The 16,798-nt window shown below is 26.7% G+C and overlaps 4 protein-coding genes across 6 annotated transcripts in view; 1 reads left to right on the top strand and 3 right to left on the bottom strand.

The window, feature by feature from the left end:
- Positions 1-73: 73 nt before the first annotated feature.
- On the bottom strand, positions 74-3,936 carry LOC107071874 (ribosome biogenesis protein BOP1 homolog). The gene is made up of 10 exons (XM_089175020.1): positions 3,766-3,936; positions 3,397-3,682; positions 2,729-3,217; positions 2,355-2,659; positions 1,597-2,275; positions 1,268-1,477; positions 888-1,165; positions 705-804; positions 430-625; positions 74-328 (listed from the first exon to the last, which is right to left on the bottom strand). The coding sequence occupies exons 1-10, from the start codon at positions 3,868-3,870 to the stop codon at positions 175-177; spliced, it is 2,802 nt and encodes a 933-aa protein (XP_089031146.1). The 5' UTR covers positions 3,871-3,936; the 3' UTR covers positions 74-174.
- Positions 3,937-4,215: 279 nt separating this feature from the next.
- Nup44A (nuclear pore complex protein Nup44A) lies at positions 4,216-8,136 on the top strand. The gene is made up of 6 exons (XM_015331336.2): positions 4,216-4,461; positions 4,526-4,682; positions 4,752-5,010; positions 5,098-5,331; positions 5,424-5,745; positions 6,958-8,136. The coding sequence occupies exons 1-6, from the start codon at positions 4,351-4,353 to the stop codon at positions 7,132-7,134; spliced, it is 1,260 nt and encodes a 419-aa protein (XP_015186822.1). The 5' UTR covers positions 4,216-4,350; the 3' UTR covers positions 7,135-8,136.
- ND-B17 (NADH dehydrogenase (ubiquinone) B17 subunit) lies at positions 7,968-9,211 on the bottom strand. Its single transcript, XM_015331289.2, has 4 exons — positions 9,130-9,211; positions 8,500-8,762; positions 8,317-8,418; positions 7,968-8,187 (listed from the first exon to the last, which is right to left on the bottom strand). The coding sequence occupies exons 2-4, from the start codon at positions 8,746-8,748 to the stop codon at positions 8,047-8,049; spliced, it is 492 nt and encodes a 163-aa protein (XP_015186775.1). The 5' UTR covers positions 8,749-8,762; positions 9,130-9,211; the 3' UTR covers positions 7,968-8,046.
- Positions 9,212-9,503: 292 nt separating this feature from the next.
- C3G (C3G guanyl-nucleotide exchange factor) overlaps positions 9,504-16,798 on the bottom strand; it is an 18,386-nt gene continuing 11,091 nt past the window's right edge. For 2 of the 3 annotated variants that reach the window (XM_089175019.1, XM_089175017.1), the window contains exons 11-17: positions 16,491-16,755; positions 16,158-16,404; positions 16,023-16,037; positions 15,334-15,508; positions 14,595-15,239; positions 13,790-13,921; positions 9,504-13,711 (exon numbers count right to left, since the gene is read on the bottom strand). In XM_089175019.1, the coding sequence (XP_089031145.1) occupies positions 13,573-13,711; positions 13,790-13,921; positions 14,595-15,239; positions 15,334-15,508; positions 16,023-16,037; positions 16,158-16,404; positions 16,491-16,755 (1,618 nt within the window). In that variant the 3' untranslated portion in view covers positions 9,504-13,572. The remainder of the gene's footprint in view (positions 13,712-13,789; positions 13,922-14,594; positions 15,240-15,333; positions 15,509-16,022; positions 16,038-16,157; positions 16,405-16,490; positions 16,756-16,798) is intronic. The other variant, XM_089175018.1, reaches the window with a different exon arrangement.

The following is a 16,798-nucleotide window of genomic DNA, read 5'->3' as shown; positions in this document are numbered from 1 at the left end:
CTACCGCGTGTTTTTTTTTTTTTATTTTAATATTTTATTCGTTGTAATTTAAGTTTTCATGAAAAATATATCATATATATATATAACTATATTTATGTTCCAGAATTTTATATGAACATTTATTATTTTTTGTTTGTATTAAAATAATTAATAATAATTATAATATAAAATGTATTATGTATACATTCGTATAGTTGAATCAGCTCCAGCAGAAAATACCCATGGTTGAGTAGGATGAAACATCACATCGAAAATACCAAAATCGTTGTAAGATTCATGATTACATAATCTTTTCAATGGTACTATTAATGGATTTTGTAATAGATCACTGAAAATGATCAAGAGACGTTATTATTAATATTTACAATTTTGACATATGAAAGAAAAAAAGAAAAATAAAATAATAACTGCATATTAGTTTCATCTTACTTGTAAACCATTCCATGTGAAATAATGAGACTTCTATCATCGGCACCGGAAGCAAAAAGAGGATAACGTTTGTGAAAAGCTACACCTCTAACACCAGTGCCATGTAAACGTAATGTTTGATATGGCTTTGTACTTAAATCCAAATCGAACCATAACATTTTACGATCATAGGTACCAACCAAAATATTGTCACCACCTAAAAATAAATGTATAGAAAATGATTTAATTAAATACATACGTGTGACATCATATAATAAAATTATAAATAACCATACCAGGATGTATAGCCATCGTTGATATCCATTGAGAATTGGACAATAATTTTTTCACCATTTCTTGTTTAACTAAATCATATATTCTAACATTTCTTTGAGTCTAAAAATAATTTCACACATAATAATATAATACAATACAATTATAATTGAATATTTCATTAAAATATATTTTATATTACATACCGCAACAAATAGGAAAGGCCTTATTGGATGGAACAATACGCATTGTATTAAACCTTTGGATTTAGTGAATGGTAATTGAGATCTTCTTTTTGATAATTGATTTATCAAAACAGATCTATTTTGTCCATCGGGCATAACTACGGCAAAATAATCACCTTTACCATGCCACGTAACTTGCTTTACTGTTTTGAAATGATTCAATATTAATCTAATTCCTTTATTCCATGATTCACCCTCCGGTTGTTCCCACTGTACAGCTGATTTTACTCTTTCGCTAACTATTTCAATAAAAATAAGTATATAATATTAAATATTTATTACAATTAAATAAATTTGAATGAAAAATAAATGGATTATTAGATGATTTCAATTAAAATTACCTATAATATCACTTTGCGGTATTATTTCTAACAATTGATCTGTTTTTTTCGTAATAAGATGATCACCGACTCCTGGATTTATTAAAAGAACTTTTTTATCTGCTGCAACAGCTATGAGAGATAGGGCTTGATTAGGACACCAAGCAACACTTCTAATTACACCACCACAAGCCACTGTTTTCGTACATCTGCCAGTAGCTATTTCCCAAACTATATAATGAAATTATTTAAATATTACAATTAAATTTATCACAAATATTAAAAAGGTTATACTTTGTAATAAATAAAAAAAAAAATATATATACATATATATAGATTTATTTTCATACTTTTGAGTGTCATGTCATCTCCACCAGAAGCGATGTATTGTCCATATGGTTCTACTGTAATACTTCTGACCATATCTGTATGACCTTTAAAGATCATAGACATCGTTGTTGGGAATGGTTGCAAATCTTTGGGACTAGGCAATTGCGGTACCAAAGCTTCCGGTTCTATCGTTAACCTCATTTTTAATGCTCTTGGACATAAATACAAATCTAAACATCTTTTAAATCTTTCCTTGATATATCTAGGATAAGCAGGTACTTCTCTTAACGAAGTATACTTTTGTGGAATAAAATGTAACTTCCTTTTCCATGGTGTTGCCTTTAATTTATTCCACTCTTTAAGTTCTTTGCTATCGAATAGATATTCTGGTGGAGGATTATAACTTTCCGCATGACCAGGTAAATGTCTTTTAGGTGGTGGTATGTGTTTGTGAATTCTACGCATTTCCTCAGCTTGATCATCAGACTGCCATAACATATAAAACTCTGGTGTTTTATTTTTTTGTTGTTTTTCCTTTTCCATTTCTGCTGTTGATTTCATCCAACCCATTTTCAACGCGTGTACAAATTTGGATACTTTTTTGGCTTCAAGTTTAGAAGGTAAGAATGAACGTTTGTGTTCAGGATAATTACGAAGCGGTGTTTTCATAACTTCTGATGTAAACCATTCCACCCATGGCTATATTATAACGGAATAAATAATTTATTACAAAATATTCAAATATTTTTTATATTACATATAAAAACATTATACATACAGCATATTCATCGAATTGTACATCAGGAATTCTTTGTTTTTGTATCCTAGTAATTAATTGTATATCTTCTTCGCTAAGTATAACATCTTGTCCAGTTTGTGGATCCTTTATTGTTCTCCAAAAATCTGGATCTTCCATTCTCTTTAAGAAATTATCTAATTGGTCACCTTTCTCCGGTTTCATGATTTTTTTACCTTCCCAGTTGTAACCAATGTGATCATATTCATCGTACCATTTCATAGGTATATTACCTACGGTATTACGAATATCTTCTTCGTCTGAACTGTCATTTTCATATTCTTCATCTAGACAAAGAAAAATAAAATGTGATTAATATTTTTGTTCTTACGTTGAATTTTATTTGTCTTACTTACCACTTGTTTTATTATTTGATACAACGTTCTTAACAGATTGAGTTTTATTGTTTGATACAGCATCTTTAACAGCTTGGGTTTTATTACTTGATACAACTTTCTTAAAAGATTGGCTTTTGTTATTTGATACAACGTTCTTAACAGATTGAGTTTTGTTTTTTGATACAACGTTCTTAACAGATTGAGTTTTGTTTTTTGATACAACGTTCTTAACAGATTGGGTTTTATTTAAAACTTTTACTTTATCTGTTTGAGATTTCATATTATTTTTATTCTCTTCGAGTTTTTTACTACGTTTCTCAAGTTTAGAAGATTTCGTAGAATTTATATTTCCTTTTGTTTGGACCTTTTGTAATTTATTAGAATTATTTTCCAATTTATTTTTACCTTTAGGACTTAACTTAGTTTTAATCTTCTTCATCTTACTTTTACTTTTACTTTCGTTTATATCATTATTTGTTAATTTTTTTTCTTTACTATTATTACTGTCTTTATCTTTTTCTTTTTTTCTTCGTCATCAACACTATCATCAATACTTTCCTCATTCTTTGTATTATTAAAACTATCTTCGTCTTCTTCTTCTTCTTCTGAGGTATCATCATAATCATCATCATGATTATAATAAAAATAATCATCATCATCAGAATCATTATCCTCTTCTTCATCGCTATCATCATTATCCTCCTCCTCCTCATCATCATCATCCTCTTCTTCATCATCTTCATCATTCCCATCACCATCATCATCTTCATCGGTGTCACCTTCATCATCCTCATCATTATTATGATCATCTTCAGAAAAAAAACCATATTCTAAATCACTATTTTCATCCGATGAGAAAAAAACTTTTAATGGATCTGTGTCTGTTACAGAATTTTCATGATCTGTTTCTTCATCTGTGCTAAGTTCATCATTATCTAATTCATTTGCAAAATCTTCATCCATCTCAAAATCCTAAAATATCAAATAAAATTATACAGTATTGAAATGAAATAAATAAATAAATTATAAAGAAATAATATAAATAAATAACATACTTCAACATTTTCAATATCTTGTAAAATTCGGGCATTTTGTTGTTGATTATTTGTAATTTTTAGATTATCTAATTTTCGCTTAAAAGCTTGCTTTTCTACTCCCATTTTCGTTATTTTTTTAACAACCTAAAATTCTTTAGTTCACCGATAAACTAAAGCACATGGTTCTACCATAAAATAATATACATAAACGAAGACACATATCCATATAAAAATAACAGAAAATATTACAGCGCCTCTAATGGTCATTTAACATAACTAAAATAGTATTATTCAAATTGGCGGGTAATTTGAAATACATAAATTTATAAACATTTAACATTAATTTAAAATAATAAATGAAAAAACATAAAGACTAAGTAATATTGTAAATATTTAGAATATTAAATTATCTGATAGTATTTATAAAGTAATTCGTTTTTAAAACGATAAATTTTTATTAATTATTTCTAAAACGCACCACAGTAGCGGGAGACGCGAACGCATTCTAACCTTTTTTATACATGCGACTGATATGTAGATTGTTACATATGCATCAAATATTGTAAATAAACAAATAAATTGTATTAAATAAAATAATTAACAATGTTCGAAGCACACAGTATTAATGCAGAGCATAAAGATTTAATACATGACATTGCATATGATTTTTATGGAAAACGAATGGCAACATGTTCAAGTGATCAATTTGTAAAGGTAATAATAATAATATATATATGAAATAATATGAAAATAATTAAATATTTAAACAAAAACATAGGTGTGGGATGAAGATGAGCATGAAAATTGGCATTTAACTGCTTCGTGGAAAGCACATAGCGGATCAGTTTGGAAAGTTACCTGGGCTCATCCTGAATTCGGTCAAGTTCTTGCTACATGTTCTTTTGACCGTACTGCAGCTGTTTGGGAAGAAATAGGTATGTCTATCAAACTTGTTACATTCATCTAATATTATTTACATTAATATTTCTTTATACTTAATACAGTTGAAGGATCAGGATCTGGAGAACGTGGTATGCGTCATTGGGTTAGGAGAACAAATTTAGTAGATTCTAGGACATCTGTTACAGATGTTAAATTTGCTCCAAAAGTATTAGGACTTTTGTTGATCACTTGTAGTGCTGATGGAGTAATTAGAATATACGAAGCACCAGATATTATGAATTTAAGTCAATGGACTTTGCAACATGATATTAGTTGTAAACTTCCATGTAGTTGTCTTTCATGGAATCCATCGTTATCAAGGTAACATTAATGTTACGGTCTGTAAAAAGAGATATTTGATTTATATATAATTTTTATATTATACGTATGTATATATGTATATATTAGATTACATCCACCAATGATAGCAGTTGGAAGCGATGATACAAATACATCCAGTGGAGGAAAAGTTTTTATATATGAATATTCTGAGGGTAGTAGACGATGGACAAAAACTGAAACATTATCGAACATTACTGACCCTGTTCATGATATCGCATTCGCACCCAATTTAGGTAGAAGTTATCATACGTTAGCTGTAGCCACAAAGGATGTAAGAATAATTATATTAAAACCGATGCAGTAAGTAAATAATAATAATAATATTTTTCAATTAAAAGAAAAATAATTAATATTATTTATATTATAAAAATAATTCTTAATTTTCTTCATAGGGAAAATGCTCAAAATGGTTTATCACGTTTTGAGATAACGACAGCTGCACAATTTGATGATCATTATACCACTGTGTGGCACGTATGCTGGAACATTATGGGAACTATTTTAGCAAGTTCTGGGGATGATGGTTGCGTTAGATTATGGAAAGACAATTATATTAACAATTGGAAATGTGTAGCTGTTTTAAAAGGAGATGGCACTTCCGCTCAAAATGCTGAAACTCCTGTCGCAGCTACTCCACCTAATCAACCCACAGGAATTCCACCACCTTCAACCGCAAAATACTACAAACTGGGTTCCATCAGTCATCCAAATCAAGTACCTTGGCATTAGAATATACTTTAGAATAGAAAATAAGATTGATTTTCAATACAATCAATAATCATATGATCTTTGTTATTATGATGACAAATACATGGATATTTATTCAAATAATATCACAAGAGCACATATTATATTTTGTCGATTTAACTAACATTGTCGTGTGTTGTTTTTCTTATATTTCTTTGATTTTATTTTATCAAGAAAAAACAATTTGTCAAGATATTTTACATTTCTCTTGCTATTAAAAAAAAAAAAAAAAAAAAAAAAAATACATTTAATCTATTTTTCACAATGAATTATTATTATTTTTTTTTTGTCAAAAAGTATTATCAAACTGAAAATGTGCGAATACCTCATCAATAATAGTTTCAGAGACCATATTTATGATTATTTCAAATTACCAATACTATCCTCTCTTTGTTATTTTCAAGTAATTTATGAAATATCCATCCATCTCCCTTCTTCTTCTATGTTATTATTTTGAATTATGCGCAGAGATAAAGATGAACCTGAATATGTCCTATTCTTCTTTAGTTGTAGCATTATACCGAGATAACAAAAAAATAGCTATCGAGATACACATAAAGGCCTACATTATCATATTTATAATATCATTATCATAAAAAATATCATTTGAAAATCAAAAAAAAGAAAAAAAAAGAGAATTTAACGAAACATTTTACAATAGTTAATATAAACTTATACTTTTACATGTACATTTATAAAAAAAAAAGTTAATTTCTGATAAATTTGTAAAATATTTTAATATTAATAAAAAATTTATATATATTATTAAAAAAAAATACGCTTTTAATTTTTTTTCCTAGAAAAGAAAGATTTCTTTTTTTTCTTCGCAGTACAATAATACGAGAAAGGTAGAAATTCAACTAAAAAAAAAAAAATAAAAAAAAAAATAAAAAAAAAAACTTTTACAATATTTTAACGTGCCTGCCCCTGTATGTTGTTTACGATAAATTAGTTTGTTATATATATTTCTAAGTTATATATATTTGAATAATAATTTTCCTAAAAATAAAACAATTTATCTTTTAATTGAATAATCTTCATTATAAATAATTCGTAGATTTCACGTATCATCGAATATTTGTACAAAATCTGTCTTATTAATTAAGTAAACTTTATTTTAATTATTGAGATTGATTTATTAAACAATTTTAAATAATTTATTTTTATTGCATTTTCAAGGTTGTAACGATGGCCTCGATCACAGCGGAGAAACCTACGACACTTATTATGTGCAGTAATAAATGGCAAGCACCTGTGATAAAAGGTCGTTTTAGTAAATCAGTTTGGTTGGGGAATCCCGGTGAATCAAATTTACCACCACCTCCGTTCATAGAACGTCCAAAGGTAAAAAAATAATTCTATTCTTTTTATAATAACAATTGGTATAAAAAGATAAGAAATTTTGTTTACGAGCATGATTGCATAATCATAAAATTAAATATATATATATATATTCCAATAAGATAATATAGAATATTTATCTATCATATATATATATTATATTTAATATATTTATTTTATCTGTAACACACAGTTGTGCGTTATAGATTTTAGTCATTTACTATTTATATAAACTGCCAACATTTCTTACATGTACAAAGTAAATTTAAGTCAAGACTGTGGATAATTATATGCCTTCGCACCAATAACTTATATGTGTTGAAAAAATTTATATCGCATACATATGTATTTATCTTTAAGGAGGATTTATAGATATATATATATATATAATATTAATTACATATATTCTAAAACATTATGGGAAAAATTTCATAGCGTAACGTATATATGTGCCCATAATTATGAAAGTGATCTAAGTTAAAATGAATAAAAAATGAGTTTATCAGTTATTACGCACTACATTATTATAAACTAAATAAATATAATGTAATTTTCACGATATTATCAAAAATGAATCGTTAGATAATGTTTGTTATTTCAATATTGTATAGAATTCATTTAGTGTTCAAGTATAAATCTTGAAATATCTCGAAACAAGAGATATATGACTTAGACCATTTTCATATAATTATGGACACATATATAATATTAATAAAACATTATAAAGTTAAAATAATTAAGATTACGAATAATAAAAAAAAAGTAATAACATATATTAATAAAATAATACATACTCTTAATAATATTTGTAGTTCAAACGAATAGTATTGATATAATAAATTGCCCAATTTTTCATCACTATCATATTCTATTTCTTTATTATATCAAACAACTATATATATATACACTATAATATTATTAATATTTTTATATTGGTGATTTATCGAATCCATATTGTGCAAATTCTTTGCCTTCTCTTTTAATATGAACGTTAGGGAAACCTGGATCACTTGGAAATTGTATAGTACGTGACATTGATACTCTCCAACCTCCAGTTTTTGTCCAATCCTAAATAAAACAATACAATTTTAATTTCCTAAGCAGATAGCAATGAAACTAATGATATAAGTGTGATTGCTAAGTTAAAAGAACTAAATGCATGTTATTGAAAAATATTAATATAAATAGAAAACTTACATGACTATTATATTTAAAGTAATACCAAGCAGCATATACAGTAATTATTCCCATTATACTTTTTGCTGTAACATGACGTAATGCGTCAGCCCATGTAGTACCCTATAGAATCATATTAATTCTGTTATATATGTTTTACTTAGAAATAAATGATAATATAATGAAGAAGATATATCAAATTACCACCATAGGAACCAACATCTTTTCAAATTTATCCAAAGGTGCTCTGTAAAATCTTCTAATTGGATTATACCTTTCTTTATAATAATTGGATGGTATTACCGGTTCACTAGGATCTAATATTTGGTCCTTTAAAAATTGTGCACGCCATGCACGTTCTTCATCTGTCATACCAATACAACGTTCTCTTTGTCGGACCATACGACGACCCAACGAGATGGCCATCTCTTCGCTGGTCTGCGGTGGCTTCATGGTGTTTTCCTTTACTGGAAGAAAATAACAAAAATTGTGTTTTATTAAACAGAAAAATTTAATTACTTACAGTTTTGTTTTATATAACTTTCCTTTTTACTTACTTTTTTGACATTTTAAAAGTACTACTTTAAAAGTTTAAAAAATAAATAAATAAATAAAGAATAGAAAATGTATATTTAATTTACATAATAGAACATATTGAAAAAAACCATTAAATGATTATACTCAATATGTATTATTCAAAATTTTTTTCCAAAATCTTTCTACTCGTTAATAATTAAATTATTCAATTGCATATCATATGTTATATATATATATGTTAAATAAAATATATATATTTACAATTTGAATAATAAAATATATAATATAAAAACAAACCTTTTCAATCAGACTGATTAAAAATATAGGTTATAGTAATATTACGTCACGAATTGTAGGTTAGTATTCTATTGAAAAATATTATAAGGATTTAGTTACCGACAGAGAGTTCATATGATAAAGAAACTTGCTAACTTACCTACAAGACCCTTATGATAAAAAAATTTATACACTAACTTATCGACAGTGAACAAGCGGCTAAAATTTAAATTTAAATAAAATCTGTTTTATACAATAATTCTTTAAAAGAGATTGTAATAAATAAATAAATGTAAATATACATATTAAAGAAAATACTTGTATTAACACTAAACACTTTTATTTTTGTTTCTTTTTTTTTTTTCGTACATCCATTATAAAAGAAAAACTATAACGTTTGATCAAAACATGATATGCATAAGAATTAGTTTGAACATTCATAAATACGGAGAATTTAGAAAAAAAAGATCTGATTGATGTATATTAAGTATTTGTACAGTGTATGTATATGGATTATACGTCAAGATACGATGATAATTTAATATGAAAAAAATTTCTTTGTTCATATTTATGATATGCGTTTTGAATATTGTTATAGAGTTTCAATAAGAATGAATGAATGAATGAATGAATGAACGAGTTGGTGAGTGAGTAAGTGTGTGTATACTTTCAAATGACAATGAATATGATTTATACATAATTAATTACTATAATAATTTATCAGAAAAATATCTCAATTATAACGGAGTAATTATCGCAATTATAATATCCCAAAGTATCGCGTTACTTGAAGAATTTCATATGAATATCACCTAAACTTGTTAATTTTGATATGTTGAAAAATTTGTCTGTTCCTTGAATATATCTCATATAATTGTATTTTATATATATATAAATATGTATATATTTATAGGCATTATGCTTAATGAATATACAGTTCATAATCTTTTGTATGATGCAAGCACAGTTAACAGCGATTCATTAAGCACGAAATTAATAAAAAAAATAACTTAGAAAAAGAAGATTTAAAATTGTTTGAGTATTAATATTAAAAACAACATCTCGCAACAGCTTTACAATTGGAAATAACATTGATCGAAACGTTATTATGTTTTTAATAAGACTCGTGTGTGTCTTATGTAATTGATTTTATCAAAGTCAGATACAATTGAAATATTAATTGTTTTCCTTATTCTTGCACAGAGATTTGTTTATCTGGTTTTTTTTCCCCTAAGCTGGCACATTCAATAAAAGATGGGAAATATACATTGTTACTTTTAATATCTATGCTATATGTCTACGTGTTTTTTTTTTCTTTTTTTTTTGTAGCATGTAATATTAGAGAAAGGATAATATTATGAACATTGTTTGGCCTTGTTTCATTAATTATAACAATTATTTTGACTATTTAATGCAAAGCTATATTTTTCATTTCTTATCTAATTTTTTACGTTTTCAATAACTTCGTTGCAGATTTTCTTTATGTATAGATATTTTTTCTTATAACATTTGTTTGTTTGTTTAATGTTATTACATTTTATAATTATACACACAGAAGTATCTATTTGAATGTTTTCATTTAATTCAGAACTATTATTATTATTATTATTGGTTCTTCTATAGAAATATTGCAAATCATGCATGTTTAATATGCATATATTTAAAGCCATATTTAATTGATCGATAATCACACTATCAAAAGATTCTTCTTATCAATAATATTGTGTTTATGTGTTTGTTTGTATGTTGTGTATGTATGTATGTATGAATGCATGTATATAAATAAATTAGTGGAAAAAAAAAGAAGACAAACTTAATTGGACGATATTTCGTTTGTGTTAATTTAATAGAATATATAATTTAATTTAATTTCATTTATATAATTAAATAAAATTAATATATAAGGGCAGTGTGCATACTATTACACAAAAAATCGTAACGAGGCATTCAAATGATTATGTTTATACAAATATTTCAATTTTATACTGTATATATATATATATATATATAAAGATAAAATTGTAAATAGTATGCTGTTCAATTAAAATTATCGATAATTACGCCTGTATATAGAAAAGAAAGAAAATGATTTATAGTATTAAAAATATTTACAATATATTATGCATTGGCATGTTTTTTTTTTTTTATTATTAATTAATTAATTCTAAGCGACGAATTAATCGATTTAAAATTGCATCTTATTAAGTGTTCATGTTGATATGAAGTTTACGCTTTTTTTTTCTCATTTGCAAATTCCTATTGCAATGTGTACAGGTCTTTAAAAAATAAAAGACTGACATATATTATAATAATAATAATAATATTAATAATATTAATAATAATAATAATAATAATAATAATAAAAAATATTAAACGCTTAGGCCAAGTTTGAATAATATTTTGTTGAAAATAATTTTCATGTCATTTTTTAATAACATTTTATCGAGTACCTACACATTTTCTTTTTTGATCAATATTAAGAGTCTTAAACTCGATTAATTATTTGATTTGATCGATCCTGTTATACTTTTTCACTTAAAAATTGCAGAAACTTGGGTAACTATCAACAAGTTATTAACAAAAAAAATTATGTTCTATAATCATATACAATAGTATATGCAACAGTTTTACTCTCAGTCATACCATTCGTCCAGAGATGCACATCATTATCATAATCATCATCATTATCATCATCATTATCATCATCATTATTATCCATCGATGTGCCAACTCAAGATTACGATGGTTCTACATTAATCAACGTAATTGGTGTTCTTCCTTGTGTTATAATCAACAGCATCATTCCGTTGATTATTGAAACTTGTCTATCTAAGTGAAAGCTAGATAAATGGACGTTCACATATATCTAAATAATTTAAACAATAACCGTGACATCTACTACTTTTACATTTTTATTTCTCACTCTCTCTCTCTCTCTCTCTCTCTTTCTCTCAATCTCAGTAAAACGCAAATAATAAATAAGTTACGTATGTGTATATATATATATATATTTATAATAGCAATAATAATAATAGTAGTAGTAGTTTTTGTTTCAATGTAAATTATTATTATTATTATTATTATTATTTTTTTCTTTTTTACTTCATATTTTTCTTCTATCTATAAGCTAAGCATTATTATAGATATACATCATCATATTTTAAATGCAATTTCGATATCAAGGCAAATATGTATTTCTCATATCAATGTGTGCACTTATTAAAAAGGAAGATTTTATGAGAAATGCATTATTGAATTAACGATAATAATATAATTAATCTCTTAAATTTTGTGCTAACTAGATTTTGAATGTTTCTTCTTTGACTTCTGATTGCTATTGATATCTCTTTATCTCTATCCCTCTCTTCTCATGCATTTGATTTTGTTTTATTTTGAAAAGACAATGCATTAAAATTCAAATACTGTACAAGATTGCATTTGTCCTTCTAGGCTGGGCTTCCTGTGTATATTAACTTTTAGTATTTCTCCTTTATTTGTTTGTTTGTTTTGTTTGTTTGTCTGTATTACTTTTCGGCGAGTATAAATTAAAAATATTAAAATACAACCTCACAGAGGTTGCGTACACATTGGGGTAGACCATGCTAACCCTTTCACCGCTCTCAGAGCGTCACGCATACGTACACATATTTTACGCACGCATACGTACACATATTTTACGCACACATACGTACATATACATACTAGATTTTTCCCGTCGATAAACATTATATATGTATATATACGCGTATATGCATTATTATTATTATTAATATTATTAACACGTTGACTGTGCCACGTTAGTTTTTCAAGAAAATCTCCGTCAGGCCCACGTGCACCTGCTGTACTGACAAGACTATTGATCAATGTCATCAATTGCAATCTACAAAAAAAAAATGCTTTTGAACAAAAAGTTAAAAAGACTCTTGCAAGTTATGTTATTCGAATATAAGACTTCATAAGATTGATCAAAAGTACGAATAAATATAAAAAGAACAACAACGTTTTTTCCCGGATTGCCCAGATCAACCCCAACTTTGTATAAACAGTTTCAAAGCACACATTTCATTGTAAATAATTTTTTAATAACAATTCAAATTTTTGTAGAAAACTTTTATAACAATTCAGTAGTCTAATATTTTGTGAAATATTTTTTAATATTATATATTAAAAAAAGCATTAGCCAAATATGGCTGATTGGGCCTGTTCAGAATATTTGCCGTCGGCCATATATGGCTGACATGACAGTCAACGTGTTAATATTATTAATATTATTATAATTATAATTATAATAATAATTATTATTATTAATATTATTATTATTATTTTCTTCTTATTATTTTTCTTTTAATTGCAGAAGAGGGGGGGTCACAAGTTCCCACACGTAAACAACCGTAATCACTTTGAATTTTCACCATTTCAGCCTTTTGATTTTGAAACACAGGCAGTGAAAGGGTTAGATATGTTCTAGTTTTGCGATTGAACTTTCTTTCCACCACGTGGCTTAATACTTTCAGATATTTGCCACATTGCCTCCTCACAGAGGAAATCACTAAAGTTGTTGAAGAATGTTATAATTCGTTCGTGTTTCTTGAAGGAATATGTTCTAAAAACCAACAAAATTCATTTAATTATATCTCTGATTTATGTTTTCAATAATTAAGATTTTTATATCGTAACTTACCCTTTCTTGAACCTCTTCATATTTTCAACGATATTAAATTGTTGCCATCTTTTAGAAAAATTAATTGTACCATCCGGTAACAAATCACTGTTCCCAATATGCACAAACGTAAGATCTTGTAAGACTAGTCCACTGTGTGTACAAATAAAAAATATTTTATCATTTTAATTTGTATAAAATATATTAGATCGAGTCATAAATAACTTCCGTTTTTTATGAGACAAATAATGGTGTTTCTGCGACTGATAAGTACAAGACACCTTTCATGGAGTTTTTTTTTTTGCACTCTTTGCAATTGTTGAACGTATCTATTGGATTTTGCTCCAATATTACCTTTAAAAGGTTCATCAAAGTCGGAAATACGTCCTGCACTCGGTTCATCTTTTAAGATTGTATCTCCAGAACGGAATTTTACAAACCAATTTCTGACTGCCCTATCAGTTATCAGTCCTGCACTGTATACGCTGCATATTTTTTCAACTGCCACTTTAGTGCTATTTGTCTTATTTCAATTCTTAAAACATTACATGTCGAATATGCACTTTTTACTATCCATTTCAGTGATTAAGAAAAACGATTAAATGTAACATTGACTACATCAAAAATTGGACAGAAGACTAAAACTGAATCCTCATCTATGTAGTGATATCGAAAATCGGTTTGTTTCGGTGACTTATAGTAGATAAATACGAAAAATAGATTCTACATAGCCGCATCGGAAGTTACTTATGACTCGACCTAATATAAAAGGATTAATATATATATATATATATATATATATATATAATTATTTTATAATTCTTACATATATGGGATACAAGGTGGTTGAGTTTCTGCTAAAGCTTGCCTGTATGCACGAAAACTACTAGAACTATCAATGAGAGCACAATATTCCTTCAAACCTTCCGTTATGTGTTTCTGCCATTCGAGTCTTCTAATTGGTGCGCTATCCAACGCAGAAAGCAAGGCAAGATAACTATTAAAATTATTTATCTTTCTAAGATGTTTCATTATTTTGATAAACTTGACGACATATTTTTCTCTATCCTTAGCTTCGTTGTCCAATCTATGCTCCAATATTCTAGATCTCGCCCAATACGACATTTTATTAAAATGTTCCGTAAATCTCGTTAAATTAGGACTTCTTTCTTCATTTTGTTCTTGTGCCCATATTAATACTTCAGGAATTTCAATCTTCATAAACAAATCTGCATCTAACAGAGTCATTTGTTCTGCTATCTGTTCGCTTTTAAAATCTAAAAGTGATGATTGTTTTGTCGTTACACTGAGAGATGATAAAATTGGTTGAGCTGATTGTAATTGTTTGGCGGCATGTTTTTCTAATATTTTTACTCTTAAAGCTTTAGCCATTGTCAAATCACCGCTGCATACTAATTGCTGTACGAATTCCATTAATGTTTGTAACAATGTATCATCGAGGTCTGACATACTGTAAAAACAACAATAAAAGAAGTCTTATAGAAATCGTATTATTCTATTATTTCATTTTTTGTTTGTTTGTTTAATGATTATTTAATACTCACGTTAAATCACTGACTACTCTAACTAACAAGGAAAAAGCTTCACGAGCTGCCCGTTGTTTCGTAACATCCGGAGAACAAGAAAAACGTTGATGTCGTTTATGTAATTTTTGAATTAATTCGAGTGGTTGAATAAATGTTCTGTAGGTTGTCAGAAAAGCTTCCTGATATAAAAAGTCTGCAACAAGATGAATCGTCAATGTTAATTATACAAAATTTAATTAACAATAATATATTAAATATAATATACATATTTATTATTAGTTGTAGAAATTAATTCGGTGTTTTTTTTTTAAACAAACGTGTAATACTTGCCATCTTAATTACTAGTAGTTTTTGTTTTGACTATTTTTAATTTTGTCAAATATTTTATAATTGTAAATGTTGATAAAATGATAGACAATTATTTATATTCAAACTAGAGTTACAAATAATTTAATATCAAAGCACCGAATTAATTTGTACACCTAATATATTAGGAGGATCGAAAAGTAATGTCGTTACTACGCATGTCAAATTATTTATAATATTTTAAATCAAAAAAACGATTGATGATTTTTATAGTTACAATATTAAAAATTTCCATATTAGATAAAAAAAGGTTCTTTAATTTTTAGGTTAAAAAGCGACATTACTTTTCGATCCACCTAATATATATATATAATATAAGTATTATTTAAAATTTAACAAACCTGATTCCTTTTCATCTATGTAGCATGAAAAAAATATATAAATATATATTATATTATAAATAAAAATTAAATAATATAAATTAACTTATATTTTTATTAATAGCAATGAAAATAAATAAATATATGTATATATACCGTGCTTATTAGCTTTAGTAGCATGTATTAATAACGCGTCAGGATGTCCACCACGTATATCAGGTCCTTCTTCGTCAGGTTTCTTAAAAACTAAATATTTACTGATATCTAATTCTTCCAGGATACTATCATCCTGGTCTATATCCCTTAATTCCAAAGTATTATCACTAATGGACATAGACGAGAGTGCGTTACTCGCAGGTCTGGAAGTTGGTAATGCTATATCTATAGTAGTACCAGTAGTATTCTAAAAAAATAAATAAATATATATATATCTGTTAATTGTTATAATATTTAAAAAACAAAATAAACTATTTTTTTATCTTTTTTTACCAATTTCACTGGAGTCGAGGATGCAACAACATCTTTCTTATCAATAAAAGTATCATTATATGTTGGCTCGTCAATTCTGACAGGAGTTGATGATAATATCGGTTCTGATGTATGTATGTTTTGCATACTAATCGTAGGCTTTGGTGAAACTGTCGAAGGTGCAATATTTGATTTAATGGAACGTGATCTCTTTGGTGGTAATGCAGGAGGAAGACTAGAATTATTGGTTATTTCTGTGATGTTCGGTGTCATAGATATGGAAACGCTATGAAACAAACAAAATATATCATTAATTATAATATTTAATC

Source organism: Polistes dominula, unplaced genomic scaffold (assembly GCF_049000335.1).
Source record: "Polistes dominula isolate Pdom_NZ unplaced genomic scaffold, Pdom_raw_medaka contig_78, whole genome shotgun sequence".
Classification (NCBI taxonomy): Eukaryota; Metazoa; Arthropoda; class Insecta; order Hymenoptera; family Vespidae; genus Polistes; species Polistes dominula.
This window is presented reverse-complemented; position numbering and strand designations above follow the sequence as displayed.

Excerpts from the sequence above, each read along its gene's own strand:
- ND-B17 (XM_015331289.2), bottom strand. The coding sequence starts at position 8,748 with ATGAAGCCACCGCAGACCAGCGAAGAGATGGCCATCTCGTTGGGTCGT. Across the intron at positions 8,419-8,499 it reads AGATGTTGGTTCCTATGGTG|GGTACTACATGGGCTGACGC; the intron begins GTAATTTGATAT and ends ATGATTCTATAG. Across the intron at positions 8,188-8,316 it reads ACTTTAAATATAATAGTCAT|GATTGGACAAAAACTGGAGG; the intron begins GTAAGTTTTCTA and ends TGTTTTATTTAG.
- Nup44A (XM_015331336.2), top strand. The coding sequence starts at position 4,351 with ATGTTCGAAGCACACAGTATTAATGCAGAGCATAAAGATTTAATACAT. Across the intron at positions 4,683-4,751 it reads AGCTGTTTGGGAAGAAATAG|TTGAAGGATCAGGATCTGGA; the intron begins GTATGTCTATCA and ends TACTTAATACAG. Across the intron at positions 5,332-5,423 it reads ATTATATTAAAACCGATGCA|GGAAAATGCTCAAAATGGTT; the intron begins GTAAGTAAATAA and ends TTTTCTTCATAG.
- LOC107071874 (XM_089175020.1), bottom strand. The coding sequence starts at position 3,870 with ATGGGAGTAGAAAAGCAAGCTTTTAAGCGAAAATTAGATAATCTAAAA. Across the intron at positions 2,660-2,728 it reads ATCAAATAATAAAACAAGTG|ATGAAGAATATGAAAATGAC; the intron begins GTAAGTAAGACA and ends TTCTTTGTCTAG. Across the intron at positions 626-704 it reads AACGATGGCTATACATCCTG|GTGGTGACAATATTTTGGTT; the intron begins GTATGGTTATTT and ends ATTTATTTTTAG.